General features: G+C 41.9%; 3 protein-coding genes across 3 annotated transcripts; 2 read left to right on the top strand and 1 right to left on the bottom strand.

Moving 5' to 3' along the window:
* Positions 1-7,465: 7,465 nt before the first annotated feature.
* Positions 7,466-8,250, bottom strand: ch25hl1.2 (cholesterol 25-hydroxylase like 1, tandem duplicate 2). Its single transcript, XM_023983132.2, is given in 2 exon segments — positions 7,466-8,100; positions 8,103-8,250. Coding segments are annotated over 2 exon segments (783 nt in total).
* A 1,228-nt stretch (positions 8,251-9,478) lies between these two features.
* si:dkey-24l11.2 (ZnF_C3H1 and zf-CHY domain-containing protein) lies at positions 9,479-17,929 on the top strand. Its single transcript, XM_023985497.2, has 12 exons — positions 9,479-9,620; positions 11,424-12,113; positions 12,277-12,336; positions 12,444-12,496; positions 15,624-15,768; positions 15,972-16,330; positions 16,517-16,745; positions 16,881-16,995; positions 17,104-17,224; positions 17,314-17,425; positions 17,499-17,611; positions 17,742-17,929. Exons 1-12 carry the CDS (start codon positions 9,591-9,593, stop codon positions 17,809-17,811), a joined length of 2,097 nt encoding a protein of 698 aa, XP_023841265.1. The 5' UTR covers positions 9,479-9,590; the 3' UTR covers positions 17,812-17,929.
* Positions 17,930-19,546: 1,617 nt separating this feature from the next.
* On the top strand, positions 19,547-20,970 carry ch25hl1.1 (cholesterol 25-hydroxylase like 1, tandem duplicate 1). Its single transcript, XM_023985498.2, has one exon. The coding sequence runs from the start codon at positions 19,950-19,952 to the stop codon at positions 20,853-20,855; it is 906 nt and encodes a 301-aa protein (XP_023841266.1). The 5' UTR covers positions 19,547-19,949; the 3' UTR covers positions 20,856-20,970.
* Positions 20,971-21,171: the final 201 nt, after the last annotated feature.

Raw genomic sequence — 21,171 nt, forward strand, 5'->3', positions numbered from 1 at the left:
CTTAAATCATCAGACATATACTTAGTTTTACCTGCATTCAATACTAATTTCAGGTCAATAAGGTTTTTCTGTCATTTCAATGAAGGCAAACTGTAGTTCAGATATAGAGTCTGGTCAACCGTGGGGGCAATAGCATGCACAACAGTATCATCGGCAAGTGCAGGTACATTTTTTTTACAGACAAGTCGATATTGTTAATGTAAACAGTAAAAAGTACAGAACCCAGAATCGACCCCTGCGGGACACCTTTCATAATATCCAGGAAAGCTGATTTAACCCCATCAGTAGATACACATTAAGTTCTATCTGTCAAGTAATTTTTTAACCAGTTACATGCAGCCTGGTCTAGGCCAATAGGAAAGCCTTTGCAGTGAGTGATCAACAGCATCAAAAGCTTTTGACAGGTCAATGAAGAGTGCAGCACAATGTTGCCTTTTATCCATACAGTTAAGCACATCATTTATAACCAGGGATGCAGCAAAGAGTGCTGGTCTAAAATCCGACTGATGTACATTTAGAATACATTTCAAAGATAAGAAACATTTTAGCTGAGATGTAATCAAGGATTCTAATATTTTAGCTTGGGAAAAAAGTTTAGAAACAGGGCTATAATTATTTAGGTCACAAGGGTCACCATCTTTGTGAAGGGGGAGTGCATAGGCCACCTTCCAAACCTTGGGGATAGTTCCAAATATAATCGTCAGGATAAAAATATGGGTTAATGATTCAGCAATCAGGGGAGCAGAGAGCTGCAGCAAAAATGGATAAAGCATATCAGCCCCAGTGGATTAAAAAAAGAATATCTTAAGCAAGGCATCTAGTACATTACAGGTAGTAAATTGTTGAAATGAAAACAACTAGAAGTTGACGGGTTAACCGTCAAGTCAGCTAGAGACTAGCAGAAGGAAGAGAAGTCGACTGACTGACCATAGTAAATTAAATCACTGTTTCTCTCGAATAAAAAGCCTGCTGAGGTAAAATAATGATTGTAAGTCTTTAATTTACAATCTGTAGAAACTATGAGAATAGAAAGATTCAGAACTTTTGTGAAACATCACTGCACAGTTGAAAAATATATGGCAAATAGAAATCCAATATGGATAGTGTTAAGCGATAGATGGAATGGGTTTGAGTGGAGCTGAAGGGTGGGAGTTAAAACAAACAAAAGATAACTATTGTAAGATAGATTGTGTCCGTAAAAAGTATATTGTATGTATAAACTGGAATTAGAAACCTAAGTGTTGTTCACTAGTTTACTCCAATTAGGGGAGGGGTGGTAGAGTTAGTGGGAAATGAAAAAATGAAAATATATCTGAAAAAAATGTGTGTATATATATATATGTGTGTGTCACGACTTCGGCCGAAGTTGGTCCCTCTCCTTGTTCGGGCGGTGTTCGGCGGTCGACGTCACCGGTTTTCTAGCCGCCACCGATCCACTTTTCATTTTCCATTTGTTTTGTCTTCATTGTACACACCTGGTTTCCATTCCCATAATTAATTTTTCCTTATTTAACCCTCTGTTTCCCCCATGGTTTTGTGCGTGTGTGTTCTTTGTAAGTTGGTCTCATTTGTGAGGTTTGATTATTTTTCCTTCTTGGAATATTTGTTGTTATGAGTAAAGTTACGTTTATTACTCATCTCTGTGTCCTGCGCCTGACTCCGCCTTACCTGCTACACCTAGACGCCTTACTGTGTGTGTGTGTGTGTGTGTGTGTGTGTGTGTGTGTGTGTGTGTGTGTGTGTGTGTGTGTGTGTGTGTGTGTGTGTGTGTGTGTGTGTGTGTGTGTGTGTGTGTGTGTGTACAGTCAAAGTTTGGACACACCTACTCATTCAAGGGTTTTTCTTTATTTTACCTGTTTTCTACATTGTAGAATAGTAGTGAAGACATCAAAACTATGAGATAACACATATGGAATCATGTAGTAACACAAAAAGTGTTAAACAAATCAGAATATATTTTATATTTGAGATTCTTCAAAGTAGCCACCATTTGCCTTGATGACAGCTTTGCACACTCTTGGCATTCTCTCAACCAGCTCCATGAGGTAGTCACCTGGATCATCTCCTTTGTTTTGCTCACTCAACGTCAACAAAACAAAGGAGATGATTGTGAACTACAGGAAACAGCAGAGGTAGCGCCCCCCTGTCGGGCTGCATCTTGTCGGGCTGAATCACCGCCTGATACGGCAACTGCACTGCCCTCAACCGCAGGACTCTCCAGAGGGTAGTGCGGTCTGCCCAACGCATCACCGGGGGCAAACTACCTGTCCCCAGGACACCTACAGCACCCGATGTCACAGGAAGGCCTCCAAAAAGATTATCAAGACAACAATAACCCGAGCCACTGCCTGTTGACCCCGCTATCATCCAGAAGGCGAGGTCAGTACAGGTGCATCAAAGCTGGGACCGAGAGACTGAAAAACAGCTTCTATCTCAAGGACATCAGACTATTAAATAGCCATCACTAGCATATTAGAGGCTGCTGCCTATATACATAGACTTGAAATCACTGGCCACTTTAATAAATGGAACACTAGTCACTTTAATAATGTTTACATATTTTTCATTAGTCATCTCATATGTATATACTATATTCTATTTGTTAAGAGAATTATGTTCTCAATGTTCATAAACCAATTCAATCAAACTACCCAGTCTGCTAGATCAGGATTTGTAAGATACTAATTGAAATGAAGCAGACAGAGGCCCAGCTAAAATAGTCAATAAGGTTTATTCACGGGAACGTTCTAAAGTCAAGAATACAAAACAATTCATTTTATACTGGCTTCTCACACACACACATTCACACAACCATACGCACACACATTCACACTAACATTAGCACACAATGTCCTGCTACGCACACACATTCACACTACCAGAAGGTATCCCACGCTCATACTGTCTCACTACCCAGCCGACAGAGATTAGGGAGACCTTGACCTTGAGACGTACTCCCCGTTCTCTCCCAAATCTCTAGTCAGGTCAGCACCGAGCTGTGTTTAAAATACAGTTTAAAATAGCAGTCTGTGTTTAAAATACCATAAAGACAAACATTAGCTATATTGTTTTACCCTAATTCTGACTAGGACTACACATTTATTGATTATGATTTTATACATTCTAATCAATTCCATACAATTATATGTTTCAGGGCGGAATATTCTAATCATTCAATTAACAGATAAATCCCATCAACACTATTCTATTCTACTGTATCTTAATCTATGCCGCTCTGACTTTGCTCGTCCATATATTTATATATTCTTAATTCCATTCCTTTACTTAGATTTGTGTGTATTGGGTATATGTTGTGAAATTCTTCGATATTACTTGTTAGATATTACTGCACTGTCGGAGCTAGAAACACAAGCATTTCGCTACACCCGCAATAACATCTGGTAAACACGTGTATGTGATCAATACAATTTGATATGATTTGATTTAAATGCATTTCAATGTTAATTTGTGGAATTTCTTTCCTTCTTAATGCGTTTGAGCCAATCAGTTGTGTTGTGACAAGGAAGGGGTGGTATAGAGAAGATAGCCCTATTTGGTAAAAGTCCATGTCCATATTATGGCAAGAACAGCTCAAATAAGCAAAGAGAAACGACAGTCCATCATTACTTTAAGACATGAAGGTCAGTCGATCCGGAATATTTCAAGAACTTTGAAAGTTTCTTCAAGTGCTGTCGCAAAAACCATCAAGCGTTATGATGAAACTGGCTCTCATGTGGACCTCCACAGGAAAGGAAGACCCAGAGTTACCTCTGCTGCAGATGATAGGTTTATTAGAGTTTCCAACCTCAGAAATGGCAGATTTCAAGTAACAGACACATCTCAACATCAACTGTTCAGAGGAGACTGCATGAATCAGGCCATCATGGTCAAATTGCTGCAAAGAAACCACTACTAAAGGACACCAATAATAAGAAGAGAATTACTTGGGCCAAGAAACACAAGCAATGGACATTAGACCGGAGGAAATCTGTCCTTCGGTCTGATGAGTCCAAATTTGAGATTTTTGGTTACAATCGCTGTGTCTTTGTGAGATGCAGACTAGGTGAACGGATGACCTCCACATGTGTGGTTCCCACCGTTAAGCAAAGCTGCCATCAAGGCAAAGGGGGTGGCTACTGTGAAGAATTTATCATCAAAAATATATTTTGATTTGTTTAACACTTTTTTGGTTACTACATGATTCCATCTGTGTTATTTCATAGTAGTGATGCCTCTAGCACTGTGATGCAGTGCCTTAGACCGCTGCGCCACTTGGGAGGCCCCTGTTTTCCAACAGAGATGGTTAAAAAGTAACTGGATTTAGCTTTCTTAATCTAGATAGTACATCTGTTTCTCTATTGTCTGAAAGACTGCCAGTCCACTACAGAGTCTGTTTTCCTTGCTTTGGCCCAGATCTTATTTTTATTTTATTTTTATTATTTAACCTTTATTTAACTAGGCATGTTAACTTTGACTTTGACTCTGAATAGTTTAAAAGGGGCATGTTTATCTGCCAGAGGAATAAATATGGAGGATGCATATTCTAGAGCCAACTCAGGGTCAGGAATACAGGAGACAGTGGCTAAATCAGAGTAAGAACATGCCATGTAAAAACCCTTGAGGAGAAAACTTGCTGTTTCGTATCTCTAATACATACTATGGGACAATGATCACTGAGATCATATGCAAATACTCCATTATACAAATATTTACTGGGGTTATTAGTAAGAATTAAATCAGAAGTCAACAGAGTTTTTCACATTTAGCTGTGTGGGTTTTGAGATCAATTGAGTCAGATTAAAATCAATGCATATACTTTTAAATTCATCTGAGGCCGGGATAGCCAGTCCAGATTCAAATCCCATAAAATGACCAACTCCGAGGACAGAAAATGTGTTAAACACTCAGATATAGCATTAATAGCATCCACCATGGCAGCAGGGGGGACGGTAAATCCCAGTAACAACAATGTGTATTCTGGTTTATGGACACATCTACAACCAGGTGATCACATTTATTGGGAACAAAAATATTTAAAGATTGGGACACCATGAAATTAGATTTTACATTATGGCCACTTCTCCCCTTTTTTGTGATCAGTCACAAATAAATAAATTATAATCATTTACTTCAATGTCTTTGTCAGAGACAGAACCATTTAACCATGTTTCAGAGAGAACCAGAAGTCCTTTACCCAAATGTCAAAAATACTCATCGAATATTCAGAAATGTATTAAAATAATTATATGTATCCACCAATCCAAAGAGAGGAATAGGCGGAAGCTTGACACCCCGCCGTGCTTCTTTGTGGACAACGACTCCTATTGTTTTTGGGAGGAGAGACGAGTATCTTGTCAGTATATCCACAATCTTTGCTAGCGCTGGAAGCATAGGGAGCGGCACGAGCAGCGAAAACGTCATAACCTCATCCAAAAACATGGCAGGCGTTGGATGAACATAAAATGTTAATATCTTTGGCTGAGTGATAAAAAAATCGGCCTCAGCGACAATTATTTAAATAATCCAATGGTTGTTTTGTGCACAGAGGTGATGACTAAAGTGTCTAATTAGGCATTTTCTAATCTGACTTCTCTATGTGGCTGTCTATGGAAATTGTCTTTCTGGGTCGGGCTTCAGTTAAACTGCAGTATCAAAGGAAAACTGTAGGAGCAGTCGAAATACTGGCCCCTTGGTTTGACAGCAATAAACCCGTGATGTAAACATGATACATCACGGTTTTAATGCTGTAAAACCAAGGGGCCAGGATTCCGGTCTAGAAGCATGGCTTCGACTGCTCCTACAGTTTTACTTTAGTAAATTGTGATTGACTGACTGATCTAGAATGGAAGGAAGGAGTGGGTGCTCAACCAAAGTGAGTCTAGGTGATGGCTCACCACAAACAATTATTGGTTTTAGTAAGCAAGTTTAAAAGATTGACGTTTCGGCCTTCAGAATAAACACAAAGGGAATGGACAAGTTAATATAGGGCAGGGGTGGGCAATTCCAGTCCTCGAGGGCCTGATTGGTGTCACAGTTTTTCCCCAGCTCCAGCTAACACACCTGACTCCAATAATCAGTTAATCATGATCTTCAGTTTAGAATGCAATTTGATTAATCAGCTGTGTTTGCTAGGGATGGAGAAAAAGTGTGACACCAATAAGGCCCTCGAGGACTGGAGTTGCCCACCCCTGATATAGGGCATGGGGAAGACAATTAGGGAGAAACTCTATTCATCTCACGTCCTGACCATAGAAAGCCTGTATTTTCTATGGTAGAGTAGGTCAGGGTGTGACTAGGGGTGTTTAGTCTAGTTTATTATTTCTATGTGGGGTTCTAGGTTTATTTTCTATGTTGGTGTTTGTGTATGATTCCCAATTAGAGGCAGCTGGTAATCGTTGTCTCTAATTGGGGTTCATACTTAAGTTGCATTTTTTCCACCTGTGGGTTATGGGATATTGTTTCTGTGTAGTTGCCTGTTTAGCAATGCATTATCGTCATGTTTATTTTGTTTTGTATTTGCTTAAGTTTCACGTTCATTAAAATTATGTGGAACTCAACGTACGCTGTGCCTTGGTCCGACCATCATTATTATGAACAACGTGACAATTCAGCTGGTGGTGCTAATGAGAGATGGAGTGGTACAGGGTGGTACTCAGGGTGTGGGGTACTATGGTCAATGTCTCCACCAAGTGATGAGATACAGAAGTCTAAGCTCCCTCCATGTGTAAACATTAAGTACAAATGGGGGGGCACTGGACCAAAAAAGGGATGGGGCCCTTCACAAAAGCATACTATAGTCCTTCTCTAGGTTAAGATCTCTGGGGACTAAAGTCTCTAAGGAATGGATCCAGAACGTCTCTCTGGACCTTCAGTGTTTGTCAACATCACCACCGCGTTTGTTTTTGCTGACTTGTTCAATTCCAAACTAAAATAACTCACAAAGCGAGTGTCCCCGCTATTTGAAATGGAGGGCCACTGTGCTGTTGGGGTCAGCACATCGAATGGCACTTTGGTGCTCACCCATTCTAGTCTGTAACTCCCTTGAGGTCTCTCCTACGTAAAATAAGCTACACTGGCAGCGAATCACATAGATCACGTTGTGAGAATTGCAATTGATGGTACTTTTGATTTTTATGTCTCGACCCTATCTGGGGTGCGAGAAACTAATTATACGTTGGGTGTACTGGCAGGTTGAATAAAGGCACATGGATAAATATATCTGTTATATACATGTATTAATTATGAAGAACATGGAAAAGTTTATATACATTTTTCCATTGCATAATAAAACAGTTTTAACCATAACATCCAACAGAATTCATTCCAATGTGTTCCACAAGCCAAAGTAGAGAAGGATGACTTACTGTTCACTCAGTTAATTTACAAGTCTCAAATATATAATTTCATTTGAAACAGGTTTGTTTCTCATAATCATTTAGTTTGAATTCAATTTCATAGAATTTCATCATAAGAATGTATTTGTCACCGGCTCTGAGTAAGAGTAAGAGAAACTAAAATCAGCATGTGTTCCAAATATTTTATCCCAGTGGCTGAAGTATGGTGCAAAGTTCTTGTTGAGTTTCTGATGGTGCACATCATCCTTGCTGGGCCCTCGATAAATACTGAAGGGTATCAGACGAGATGTGGACCAAGGAAAATCATAACCGCAGTGATCCTCCACGGACACATAGACATGGAGCACCATAAAGACCCACGTGGTGAGAAGGTGGCATCTCAGCATGACAGGATTCAGGGTGGTCCAAAAGCACACTGTGACTAGCTCCCACCCTCCCAGGCATTGTGTAGCCAGAACAAAGGGAGCTGAGTAGTTGTGGTGGATTGCATGGAACGTGATGTACAACCAGTGGTGCAGCAGGTGCCAGATGAAGTACTGGAAGTCAAAGAGCAGAAGGTTTCCCGTCACTCCAGTGATGAGCTCCACTAGGGTTGGGACTTGGTCTGGTAGTGTCACCGGTGGTCTCCATGTCCACTGAGCCACACTTGCAGGAAGCACAAGGAGCATATGGTTATGCAGACTAATGCCAGCACAATGCAATAGCATGGAAGGTGTTGGCCGCCGGCTCGGCTGGATCTTGAACTCTGGACCCATGGCCATCTGTCCCCTATGATGTCACATGCCAGGAAGGGGAGGCAGAACACAAAGTATGAAGACACAGTCAAAACAATGGGGAAAAGAGGAGACCTCAAAGAGTCCCTGTGATTGGGCCTGACACTGTTCCAGAGAGGCATTTCCCAGGTCGATTCCCAGGCCTGAAAATGTATCTACTACTAGATCCATCCTGCTTTTGTAAAATAAAGAATGTAAATGGTGTTCATTCCCTTGTACTTAACGTGTAATAAATGTGAATGTGGAAGCCAGGTGCATTGACCAATAAAGACTGCTCCTTTCCCTGAATGTCCAATATCAACTAACATGGTGCTAAATTATTTATATTGTAACTCTTTTCATTCTCAGGTTATACAACAGTTAGGGATGTAATGTATATGTAATGTATACCAATGACTTGATTGTTAGTATGTGTGCAGGCCTACCGGTAGTATTCCATTACATTTCTCCTTTGATTATTTTCACTAGCACACAAAATGCGTTATTATTATACATTAGGTTATTCAATTAATCACAGATTATCCTCAGGTTCTCCTCATTAAATTTTTGTTAGTATTGTATGAGTTTTTATGAGTAGTCCTACTGTATAAAAAAAATCATGACAGCTGTGATGGAAACAGGAAATGTCTGTACAATTTTATACATTTTCCGACAGATAATTTGTTTGTTCAACATGGTGGGATATTTTTGTGTTGATGAAATTAATTATGCGCAAATATATATAATAACCATCATATCGAAGTAAATTTGGTTTGTTGTTTCAGGAGTCGTAGTCGGAGGACCATACAGTTTATTAGGCTAAAGATAAAATACGTTATTATGAACTTCACAGGGTTGTGAAAGTGCAAGGTTCTCTTGGTGCTCCTTTCCAATAAATATCGAGGGTCTTATTCTTGTAACATGCTGATCGATGCTTGGTACAGTTGAAAATGCGATTCCATCCAATTGTTGACACATTTTCATGTGAGTATTCTAGAATCCGCATCTGAAAATATGCGCATTTTCCCACCAGTGGCGTGTTTCCACAAAATTGACCCGTTGCGGATAATATCAGTGCATAATGACGTAGTGCACACGAAAATTACTTTTTCGCTTCAGTTTTCATGTACAGAATAAAAATAAAAAGTTCAATGTGTTTCCATCGCATTTTCAACTGTACCAAGCATCGATCATCATGTTACAAGAATAAGACCCTCGATATTTATTGAAAAGGAGCACCAAGAGAACCTTGCACTTTCACAACCCTGTGAAGTTCAGTCTATGCAGCAATTTATGGTGCGAGCTGTGTCCATCTCACTCCATACCAGGAGAGGGCAATAAAGTATAAGAATTGTATTCACTGCCCATGCCAGAGGAAGGAAACACAACGTAAGCCATTGGACTTTGGCAGCAGCTACTGTATCTACTGAATGCAACAAAGTAACATCAGCTTTACGGATACAAACGTATAGCAAATAGCTACATGGAACGTTCACCTGTAAACAGCGTTGAGGTACGTTATTACGTTATTAAAAGATGTAATAGTGTTGTTGGGTTAACTCATTCAAAATAAGTGCCATATTTTGATATTTTAGCTGGTCATGGCTAGAAGGGATGCAGTTATTTGTCAAAGTGACGTTAAAAGTCGCATCGATGATACTTTTTAAATTTTAGATAACACTAACCCCTTTTTTAACCTTATCCCAGTTCTCCTAAGTAGTCACTGCTGACATTAGCTGCTTCCCATCTAGTCAAAACCATTTAATGTGTGTTATGATTTCGCTAGCTAGTAGTAGTAGGCCTACAGTACAGAAGATGGACACTGGAGGCTATTTCTAGTGAAATAGGTTAGTCTGAATACAGTGCATTCGGGAAGTATTCAGACCCCTTCACTTGTTCCACATTTTGTTACGTTACAGCCTTATTCTAAAATTGATAAAATAGAAATGTTTGTCATCAATCTACACACTACCCCATGTTGACAAAGCGAAAACAGAAATACCTTATTTACATAAGTATTCAGGCCATTTGCTATGAGACTCAGGTGCATCCTGTTTCCATTGATCATCCTTGATGTTTCTACAACTTGATTGGAGTCCACTTGTGGTATATTCAATTGATTGGACATGATTTGGAAAGGCACACACCTGTCTTTATAAAGTCCCACAGTTGGCAGTGCATGTCGGAGCAAAAACCAAGCCGTGAGGTCGAAGGAATTGTCCGTATAGCTCAGAGACAGGATTGTGTCAAGGCACAGATCTGAGGAAGGGTACCAAAACATTTCTGCAACATTGAAGGTCCCCAAGAACACAGTGGCCTCCATCATTCTTAAATGTAAGAAGTTTGGAACCACCAAGACTCTTCCTAGAGCTGGCTGCCCGGCCAAACTGGGCAATCGGGGGAAGGGCATTGGTCAGGGAGGTGACCAAGAATCTGATGGTCACTCTGACAGAGTTCCTCTGTGGAGATGGGAGAACCTTCCAGAAGGACAAGCATCTCTGCAGCACTCCACCAATCAGGCCTTTATTGTAGAGTGGCCAGACAGAAGCCACTCCTCAGTAAAAGGCACATAACCCACTTGGAGTTTGCCAAAAGGCACCTAAAGACTCTCACACCATGAGAAACAAGATTATCTGTTCTGATGAAACCAAGATTGAACTCTTTGGCCTGAATGCCAAGCGTCACATCTGGAGGAAACCAGGCACCACTCATCACCTGGCAAATACCATCCCTACAGTGAAGCATGGTGGTAACCTGCTCAGGACCTCAGACTGCGGCGAAGGTTCACCTTCCAACAGGGCAATGACTCAAAGCACACAGCCAAGACAAAGCAGGAGTGGCTTTGGGACTTGAACTTAATAGAACACCTCTGGAGATACGTGAAAATAGCTGTGCAGTGACGCTCCCCATCCAACCTGACAGGGCTTGAGAGGATCTGCAGAGAAGAATGGAAGAAACTCCCCAAATACAGGTGTGCCAAGCTTGTAGCATCATACCCAAGGAGGGATATTTCTGTTTTATATTTTTAATACATTTGCAAAAATGTCTAAACCTGTTTTTGCTTTGTCATTATCGGGTATTGTTTGTAGATTGATGAGGGGTTGAAAAACAATTGAATTCATTTTAGAATAAGGCTGTAATATAACAAAATGTGGAAATAGTCAAGGGGTCTGAATACTTTCCAAATGCACTGTATATCTGATGTGACAAACTACATTTTGTATTTTTTTGTTTCAGTGATGGTCTTTTCAGTGTTTCCTACTTTGTACTCCCTGCACGTTTTCATGAATGTCATAACAAGAGTTATTTTCTATAGGTATCACCAGAGAGCAATGGGGATTCTGTCGCCCTGTGTCACAATGAGGAAGAGAGCAGGAATCAACCAGCACATGGTGGCCCTCAAGTCCAGCTGTGTCGTTTCTACTCACAGGGACGGCACTGTAACTTTGGGAGGAAGTGCCGCTTCCTCCATCAAAGAGGAGATTCCACCACCCTCACTCAGGGGAAGGTAGAGAACAGGACAAACCAAAGGTCAGAACAGGAGAACCAAAGAGGGACAGGCCCTCACAGCCACCCTGGAATCACATCGCAGAATCCAGCGATTGACAGCCCTGGAGATGTAGGCCACAGGCTGCCCTCCAAACCAAGGGCTGCTCCAACCAGAGGTGAGAGGGCCAACAATCGCCGGCCCTGTCGCTATTTTCTCTCTGGTTGCTGCACCATGGATGATAGATGTCACTACTGGCACCCACCACAGTTTCCCCTTGTTGACGACCAGCCTGTAGGAGTCGGAGGCAGGCCCAGGGTGCCCCATGACCCCCCTCCCAGTGCCCTTCAGGTGGTCAAACTGAGTGACCTGACTGACAATATCACCAAACAACTACGGGACACTGAGATCAAGCAGCTGATAAAGCGTTTTCCTAAAGAACAGCTTATTGTGCAGGAACGGAGCGACGGCCAAGTCACCTTCTACCGAGCCACAGTACAGCCCACTGATCCAGACTGGGTAAACATTGTCTGCATTATTCCAATCCACAATACAAGGCCTCAAAGGTCATTGTCTTTTTTCGTTTCTACTATGATATAGTTTTATGAACATCATAGGAATGTTACAACATGGAAAATTGTGCATAAAAACATGCTGTCTCACTCCTTATACTGTTTTTCAGCCTTTTGACTTGAAAGATGTTGACATAATGGTGAGCTTTCCGGAAAAGTACCCAGAAGAGGTAAACTCAAATCTTTGACCTACGAACCTCATCTGTTTGATTATAATCCTATTGTGTCTAGAGCTAAGACTCAAGGTGCACATTTTTTTTGTTATTTTTTTCTCCAGGTATTTACATTAGATATACCACTGGACCAGGACTTGCCATCAGTTATGGGAAGGTGAGAGAAACTTTATTTTATTTTCAATGGCTTTTGTTTGGATAAATTTTTCTCAATGTGTCCGTCCACATAGACATGTTGTAACACTCATACATACATATATATATATATATTTATTCGCTGTTTAAACAGCTTGGAAAATTCCCGAAAATGATGTCATGGCTTTAGAAGCTTCTGATAGGCTAATTGACATCATTTGAGTCAATTGGAGGTGTACCTGTGAATATATTTCAAGGCCTAACTTCAAACTCAGTGCCTCATTGCTTGACATCATGGGAAAATCAAAAGAAATAAGCCAAGACCTCTGAAACAAATTGTAGACCTCCACAAGTCTGGTTCATCCTGGGAGTAATTTCCAAACACCTGAAGGTACCACGTTCATCTATACAAGCAATAGTACGCAAGTATAAACACCATGGGACCACGCAGCCGTCATACCGCTCAGAAAGGAGATGTGTTCTGTCTTCTAGAGCTGAACGTACTTTGGTGCGAAAAGTGCAAATCAATCCCAGAACAACAGCAAAGAACCCTGTGAAGATGCTGGAGGAAACAGGTACAAAAGTATCTATATCCAAAGTAAAACGAGTCCAATATCGACATAACCTGAAAGGCCGCTCAGCAAGGAAGAAGCCAGTGCTCCCAAACCGCCATAAAAAAGTCAGACTACGGTTTGCAACTGCACATGGGGACAAAGATCATACTTTTTGGAGAAGTGTCCTCTGGTCTGATGAAACAAAAATATAACTATTTGGCCATAATGACCATCATTATGTTTGGAGGAAAAAGGGGGAGGCTTGCAAGCCGAAGAACACCATCCCAACTGTGAAGCATGGGGGTGGCAGCATTATGTTGTGGGGGTGCTTTGCTGCAGGAGGGACTGGTGCACTTCACAAAATAGATGGCATCATGAGGAAAGAAAATTATGTGGATATATTGAAGCAACATCTCAAGACATCAGCCAGGAAGTTAAAGCTTGGTCGCAAATGGGTCTTCCAAATGGACAATGACCCCAAGCATACTTCCAAAGTTGTGGCAAAATGGCTTAAGGACAACAAAGTCAAGGTATTGGAGTGGCCATCACAAAGCCCCGATCTCAATCCTATAGAACATTTGTGGGCAGAACTAAAAAAGCGTGTGCGAGCAAGGAGGCCTACAAACCTGACTCGGTTACACCAGCTCTGTCAGGAGGAATGAGCCAAAATTCACCCAACTTATCATGGGAAGCTTGTGTAAGGCTACCCGAAACGTTTGACCCAAGTGAAACAATTTAAAGGCAATGCTACCAAATACTAATTGAGTGTATGTAAACTTCTGACCAACTGGAAATGTGATGAAAGTAAAATATTAAAAATAAAAGCTGAAATAAATCATTCTCTTTACTACTATTCTGACATTTCACATTCTTAAAATAAGTGGGGATCCTAACTGACCTAAGACAGGGCATCTTTTCTAGGATTAAATGTTAGGAATTGTGAAAACTGAGTTTAAATGTATTTGGCTAAGGTGTGTGTTTGTGTGTGTGTGGATATGTCCCTTTTTCAGGACCCTGTGTTTCAAAGATAATTCGTAAAAATCCAAATAACTTCACATATCTTCATTGTAAAGGGTGTAAACACGGTTTCCCATAATTGTTCAATAAACAATTAATGAACATGCACCTGTGGAAAGGTCGTCAAGACACTAACAGCTTACAGACGGTAGGCAATTAAGGTCACAGTTATGAAAACTTAGGACACTAAAGAGGCCTTTCTACTGACTCTGAGAAACACCAAAAGAAAGATGCCCAGGGTCCCTGCTCATCTGTGTGAACGTGCCTTAGGCATGCTGCAAGGAGGCATGAGGACTACAGATGTGGCCAGGGCAATAAATTGCAATGTCCGTACTGTGAGACGCCTAAGACAGCGCTACAGGGAAACAGGACGGACAGCTAATCGTCCTTGCAGTGGCAGACCACGTGTAACCACACCTGCACAGGATCGGTACATCCGAACGTCACACCTGCGGGACAGGAATAGGATGGCAACAACAACTGCCCGAGTTACACCAGGAACGCACAATCCCTCCATCAGCGCTCAGACTGTCCGCAATAGGCTGAGAGAGGCTGGACTGAGGGCTTGTAGGTCTGTTGTAAGGCAGGTCCCGGTTCCTCACAGACCTCACCGGCACAACGTCGCCTATGGGCCCAAACCCACCATCGCTAGTCCAGACAGGACTGGCAAAAAGTGCTCTTCACTGACGAGTCGCGGTTTTGTCTCACAGGGGTGATGGTCGGGTTTGCGTTTATCGTCGAAGAAATGAGCGTTACACCGAGGCCTGTACTCTGGAGCGGGATCGACTTGGAGGTGGAGGGTCCGTCATGGTCTGGAGCGGTGTGTCACAGCATCATCGGACTGAGCTTATTATTACAGGGAAGACATCCTCCTCCCTCATGTGGTACCTTCCTGCAGGCTCATCCTGACATGACAATGCCACCAAGCCATACTGCTCGTTCTGTGCGTGATTTCCTGCAAGACAGGATGTCAGTGTTCTGCCATGGCCAGCGAAGAGCCCGGATCTCAATCCCATTGAGCACGTCTGGGACCTGTTGGATTGGAGGCTGAGCGCTTGGGCCATTCCCCCCCAGAATGTCCGGCAACTCGCAGGTGCCTTGGTGGAAGAGTGGGGTAACACTCACAGCAAGAACTGGCAAATCTGGTGCAGTCCATGAGGAGATGCACTGCAGTACTTAATGCAGCTGGTGGCCACACCAGATACTGACTGTTACCCCCCCCCCCCCCCCTTTGTTCAGGAACACATTACTCAATTTCTGTTAGTCATATGTCTGTGGAACTTGTTCAGTTTGTCTCAGTTGTTGAATCTCATACAAATATTTACAAATGTTAAGTTTGCCTAAAATAAACGCTGTTGACAGTGAGAGGACGTTTTCTTTTTTTGCTGAGTTTATATATCCCAGTAATTGTGGCACAGTGATGCCGAAACGTTGGTGATAAATTACTGGGAGTTCATATATAGTGTGCACGACTCTCTTTTTTTTAATAGGTTATAGTTTATTCGCTGTTAATCAGCACCTCTACATACAATAATTGTCTCTGGGTGTGCGCCAGCTCATGGTTTTTTATTCACATAGATATGTTGAACAAGCCTCACTGGAATGGCTACAGGCTAAACATGCCACCAATCAGCTGATGGGTAAGGTGGAGCTGCTCTTCCGGCCCTTCCTTCGCTGGTTGGATCGCAGCATGGAAAGACTGTTCACTGAGGGAGCGAGGCAGGTGAGACTGTAGACTGGTATAAAAACAGAGTTCCAGTTATGTTAGTCTACTTAGTATGATATCCTTCTGGTAACCTCTGTTTTCCATGAGAGACTGTGGTGATGTTATGAATTCTCTGTGTTGTATTAGTTTATTTCCTTAAAACTACTTAACAACTTGACAGCAGCGTTCTAATCCTTTCTCTCTTTTAAATCTCTCCTCAGTTGAAAAAAGACATGGAGATAGCAAAGGCTGGAATTCAGTTTGTGCCATACCAGCAGCTCCAGGCAACCGTGTGCAAAGAGCCTGCCGCTGATGACACGCCTGACCCGGTCCTCCACATGGCAACTGATGAGGAGAGCAGAGAAGGAGAAGATGAGGAGTGGAAAAAACTATTGTACCCTGGCTGTGATGATGATGATGATGGTGGTGTTAGTGATGAAGAGGACCAGGGGAATGTGGAGAATATTAAGCTCAGTGAGCCCCGCAGAGGAACAGAGGTGAAGCTGCTTGGCCTGAGGCTGGGAGAGGGCATGGCGACCGTGGTTGCCACACAGATCACTGTGTGTCTGCAGTGCAGCAGGTGAGCAGACAGACTGTCCTCCACTGATGCCATCTACTGTAGCCTACACTGTATCTCACATTTTCCCCTTGGAATATTGCCTATAGGAGGAAAGATTAAACTTATCTGCAGTATTTTTTTTTGTGTTGATGGGACTTGGAGATGTGACAAGTGTGTGTCTGTCTGGCCTGTGTGTGTTGTTTGCAGGTGTAAGGTGACAGCAGATCTGACTCTAAATGGCAGGAACCCCTGCACGGCCCAGTGTGAGAAGTGTAACGCAGGGATCAGTGCTGCTTTCAGACCCAGCATGCTGCACCACTACAGTGACGTCCTGGGCTATCTGGACCTGGGCACCGCTGCTCCTGTGGACCTGGTCCTGCAGGACTGTGATCTGGTCATTGTCTGCCTCAACTGCTCCAAAGAGGGACCTGTGAAGGTCACCAACACTCTGTTCATTGCTCCATTCTTGTCTTATGATGATGAAAGTATTTATATCTGGGTGAAGTTTTGATCTAAGACGGTCTGTTCTGTTATTTGATTAGTCTGATTTGGTGTATTATTTTGTCTGCAGAACCTTTTGTATGGCCAGAGCAAGGAGTTCAACTGTCAGCACTGTCACAGCAAACTCAGCATCCTGGTTGACAGCACACGATTCCAGTACATTCCGCCACGCAAAGAGAAAACCGGTCAGAAACAAAGGCCTGTAGTATGATTTTAATGATGAAATATGGAAGAAGGTTAAACAGCTGTTTTGGCTATTCTGTCTGTAATACATAGTTGACTGTACTGTACAGGGCATAGTGACTCTTCACTGACCTATCGGCGTAACATAAGGGACCCTGCCATACAGATGGGGAAACCACTACCGGAGAAGGGATCCTGCAAACACTACAGACAGAGTCATCGCTGGCTCAGGTTCTTAGCCACCTCTTTCCCTTTAACATCATTTTGTGTTGCCAAAGTAAACTTTGCTGGTGAGTGACATCCCATGGGTGTGCTCTCAGGTTCTCATGCTGTGGCCGGGCCTACCCCTGTGACGTGTGTCATGACGAGGACCAGGACCACCCCATGGAGCTGGCTACCAGGATGATCTGTGGTCACTGCTGTAAAGAGCAGGTAAGCTGCCTGGATGGCTAGAGTAGTGCATCTCCATATGCTAACCCTAAACTGCTGTTGTCCTTACTTGTAGCCGTACAGCAATGGGAAGCCCTGTGTCAGCTGTGGAGGCATGATGACGAGAGGAGCCTACACCAGTCACTGGGAGGGAGGACTGGGCTGCAGGAGCAAAGTCAAAATGAGCAGGTACTATACTGTACACGCACGCATACCGATGTCTAAACACATCATCTTACTTTAAAAATAAATTGCATTATATTTTTGTTCAAACCTGATGAAATTGTGCATTCATAAATCTATTTTCTCTAATTTACAGAAATGATAAACACAAGTATGCCAACACAAACAAAACAATTTCACGGAAAGCAGCCAGCGAAAAGAAATAATCAGAGACAACATGTTAACGTTGTGGCAGTGGTTGATCAGGCTTGCTCTGTGTGATTCAAGAGCAACCCTTCTATCAATGCATTATTGATTTCTAATAAATCAAGTATTGTAATGTTATCCAGCTGATGTGATTGGTGAGAAGTGTTAACATTGTTGTGAGGATTGAGCCTCGGTCCTGGAGTAGCACTCAGCCTTGTTGCCCTGGTGTGAACATGCAGCAGAACACTCTCCGGCACAGTACAAGTAACCCTGGTGCTTGTGCTCATTGTAATCACAGACAATCCCATTATGTTTCTTATCTCTGTAACGGCCTCTCCAAGTGCCTTGTAAAATCAATGCAATGCCCTACATTTACAGTAGACTCTTTAGTGTTGCCACTTTGCCAATTCTCTCACAATTTAACACACTCATCATTTAAGGAGGAGTGCTATCCCACCGGGCACAATCGTCAGTTCAACGTTTAGTTTTGATTTACATTTGGTTGAGTTGTCAACTAATGCGAATTCAATGTAAAATCAACAAAAAATGTCACTGTGTAATTGGATTTAGGTTTGACAAAAATACAAAATTCCCTTACTTTGACTTTTTGCCAATCCGATCAGTTTCCCACGTTGATCTATGGGATCAGTGTCCCTAAACCGGGACAGTTGTTGCTCAATATTCAATAGTGTGACTAGAATGACGTTGTAAACAACAGTGACTTAGACATGTCTTATGGCCAGAAAGCTTAAATTCTTGTTCATCTAACTGCGGTGTCCAATTTACAGTAGCTATTACGACAACAAAAATACCATGCTATTGTTTGAGGATAGTGCACAACAACAAAACACATCATGGCAACTGGTTTGATACATTCACCTCTGAAGGTAAATAATGTACTTACATTCAGTAATCTTGCTCTGATTTGTCATCCTGAGGGTCCCAAAGATAGTGTAGTCTTGTTTGAAAAAATGTATTCAAATATAGGAACTGGCTCCACCCCACACTGCTTCCATCTTGTGGACAACATCTAAATTACACCTAAAATCCTATTTGAGTGTATGGCCTTTCTCTTGCTTTTCAAAGATGATGGAACAATTTTTTTTATTTTTAAACACATGTTTTTTGTTTGTATTATATTTTACCAGATCTAATGTGTTATATTCTCCTACATTCATTTCACATTTCCACAAACGTCAAAGGGTTTCCTTTCAAATGGTATCAAGAATATGCATATCCTTGCTACAGGCAGTTAGATTTGGGCATGTCATTTTTGGCGAAAATTGAAAAAAAGGGTTGAACCTTTTTAATCATCACAATTTTTTGTTGTTGAAATGACGTGGAAACGATGATGATTCAACCAGTTTTTACCCAATGGGATGCAACTGTGTTCTGTTTCTCAGAACTGTGTTTTTGTGTCTTTTAGGTGGGCAGGCTAGACAAAATCTTGGGAGTTTGACCATGGCATCTGGATAGAATAGCTGTGACAGGTTTGCTCCCTTGACCTTAATTAAGTAGCTCCACAAACAGATTATTAGGTAAGATTACATCAGATTAGGCTACATAAGGATTAAGTAAGATTACATACGATTGGAATCTATGACTAAATGAACTCACTAATCTTCTAAAATAATTTAAGAGCACATAGCCAATGAACAGATGGAAAATAACAGATTTCATGGACTCAATGCTATTGAGAATCAAAATTATGATTGACAATTTTTATATGAATAGGTCACCATGGGGGTCTCGAATTGAAATACAAATATGTAAGAAATGAATGTTGTAGATATTATCAATTTAATAAATTATACTGATTAAGATGCCTTGCAATTCAGTTAACTTGATAGGTAACATGTATAATTAACTCAAGCAGGGACCAACATATCTGTATCTGGTACAATATGACTTACCATTTTGAATAAGCTGATTAACTAACTGGCCTGTTGGGATAAACTGCCAGTGGGAGGACAGTGTTGCAGGCACTAACTTGGAACTGGTCAAGGTCGAAAGGTTTGTGTGCGTGCCGGAAGATTAACAAAATCCACCAGAAAAGGACTTATTGTTGAAATTGTATGTAGAATTTTTTTTAACAAAAAAACAGCTGTCTCATTGATGTGAGAGCCAAGTCCTTAGCTCAGCACTATATAAAGGGAGAATGTCTTCTCTCTGCACATTACAGCCACAGGCATCCAGAGTAACCAGGATGTTGAACATCAGCAAGGTTCAGCTGCCTTTGCAGGTTCCTACCTTCTCCAGATCCTCCGATAGGCTTCTTCAGCCTCTATGGGACTATTTCCTTTTCAACCACTACTTTCTCATCTCCTCTCCCTTCTTCCCTGTCATACTCTGCTTCTCCAGTTACTTCTTCTCCAGTCTCCCCTTTGCTGTACTAGACCTCCTGGGAGACAAGGTCCCCTCCATTCACCACTACAAGATCCAGCAAGAGAGACGTCCAACCATGAGGATGATGGCAAAGAGCTTCGGAAGGGCTGTGTATAACCACTTGATCTTTGTTCTGCCTGCTGTGCTGACTCAGACCTGCTTTATGCCTTCAGTGGTGCTGCCTTCCAGTGCTCCAACTGTGGTAGAGGTTCTCATTGATGGACTTGCTGCCCTTCTTCTTTTTGACACCCAGTACTATATGTGGCACTTTGTGCACCACAAGCATCCACAACTGTATCGGTGGGTCCATGCCATCCACCACGAATACATGGCACCCTTTTCCTGGAACACCCAGCAACTCAGCATTCCAGAACTGATAACTGTGGGATTCTGGAGCAACCTGGACCCCATCCTGCTGAAATGCCACCCTTTTACTACCTGGTGCGTCACCATCTTCAGTATCTGGATGTCAGTGGAGGACCACATAGGCTATGACCTGCCATGGGGTCTCAACCACCTGGTACCATTTGGTCTGTTAGGAGGAGCACCAGCTCATGACATGCACCACCAGAAGCCCAACAGTAACTATGCACCTTTCTTCAGCCACTGGGACAGGCTATTTGGCACTGCCATCCTGCCAGGGAAAATAACTGAGAAAAAAGTTGTGTATTCACTGTAAATAGGACCATTCACTATCATTTTGATTACCCTCATGCTTACATGTTCGAATAAATGTATTTGTTTTTATTAGTAATTTACTGACATCAATTGTATTAAAATGTACTAAACTTTTATACACGTGTAAAGTTTTTCTAAATGGATGAATCATATGACAATATAATGGGTAGAATAAGAGCAAAAGTAATGGTCCTTAGTAATACATAGTCGGAGGGTACAACTATACAGCAAACTCCAAGTTTACCTTTTGCCCCAGAGGATGGAAGCAAACTATTTTTTAAATCACATTTTGTCATGCATGTTCAGTCTGATTCAGC

This window comes from Salvelinus sp. IW2-2015, linkage group LG4q.1:29, assembly GCF_002910315.2.
Source record: "Salvelinus sp. IW2-2015 linkage group LG4q.1:29, ASM291031v2, whole genome shotgun sequence".
Taxonomy (NCBI): domain Eukaryota; kingdom Metazoa; phylum Chordata; class Actinopteri; order Salmoniformes; family Salmonidae; genus Salvelinus; species Salvelinus sp. IW2-2015.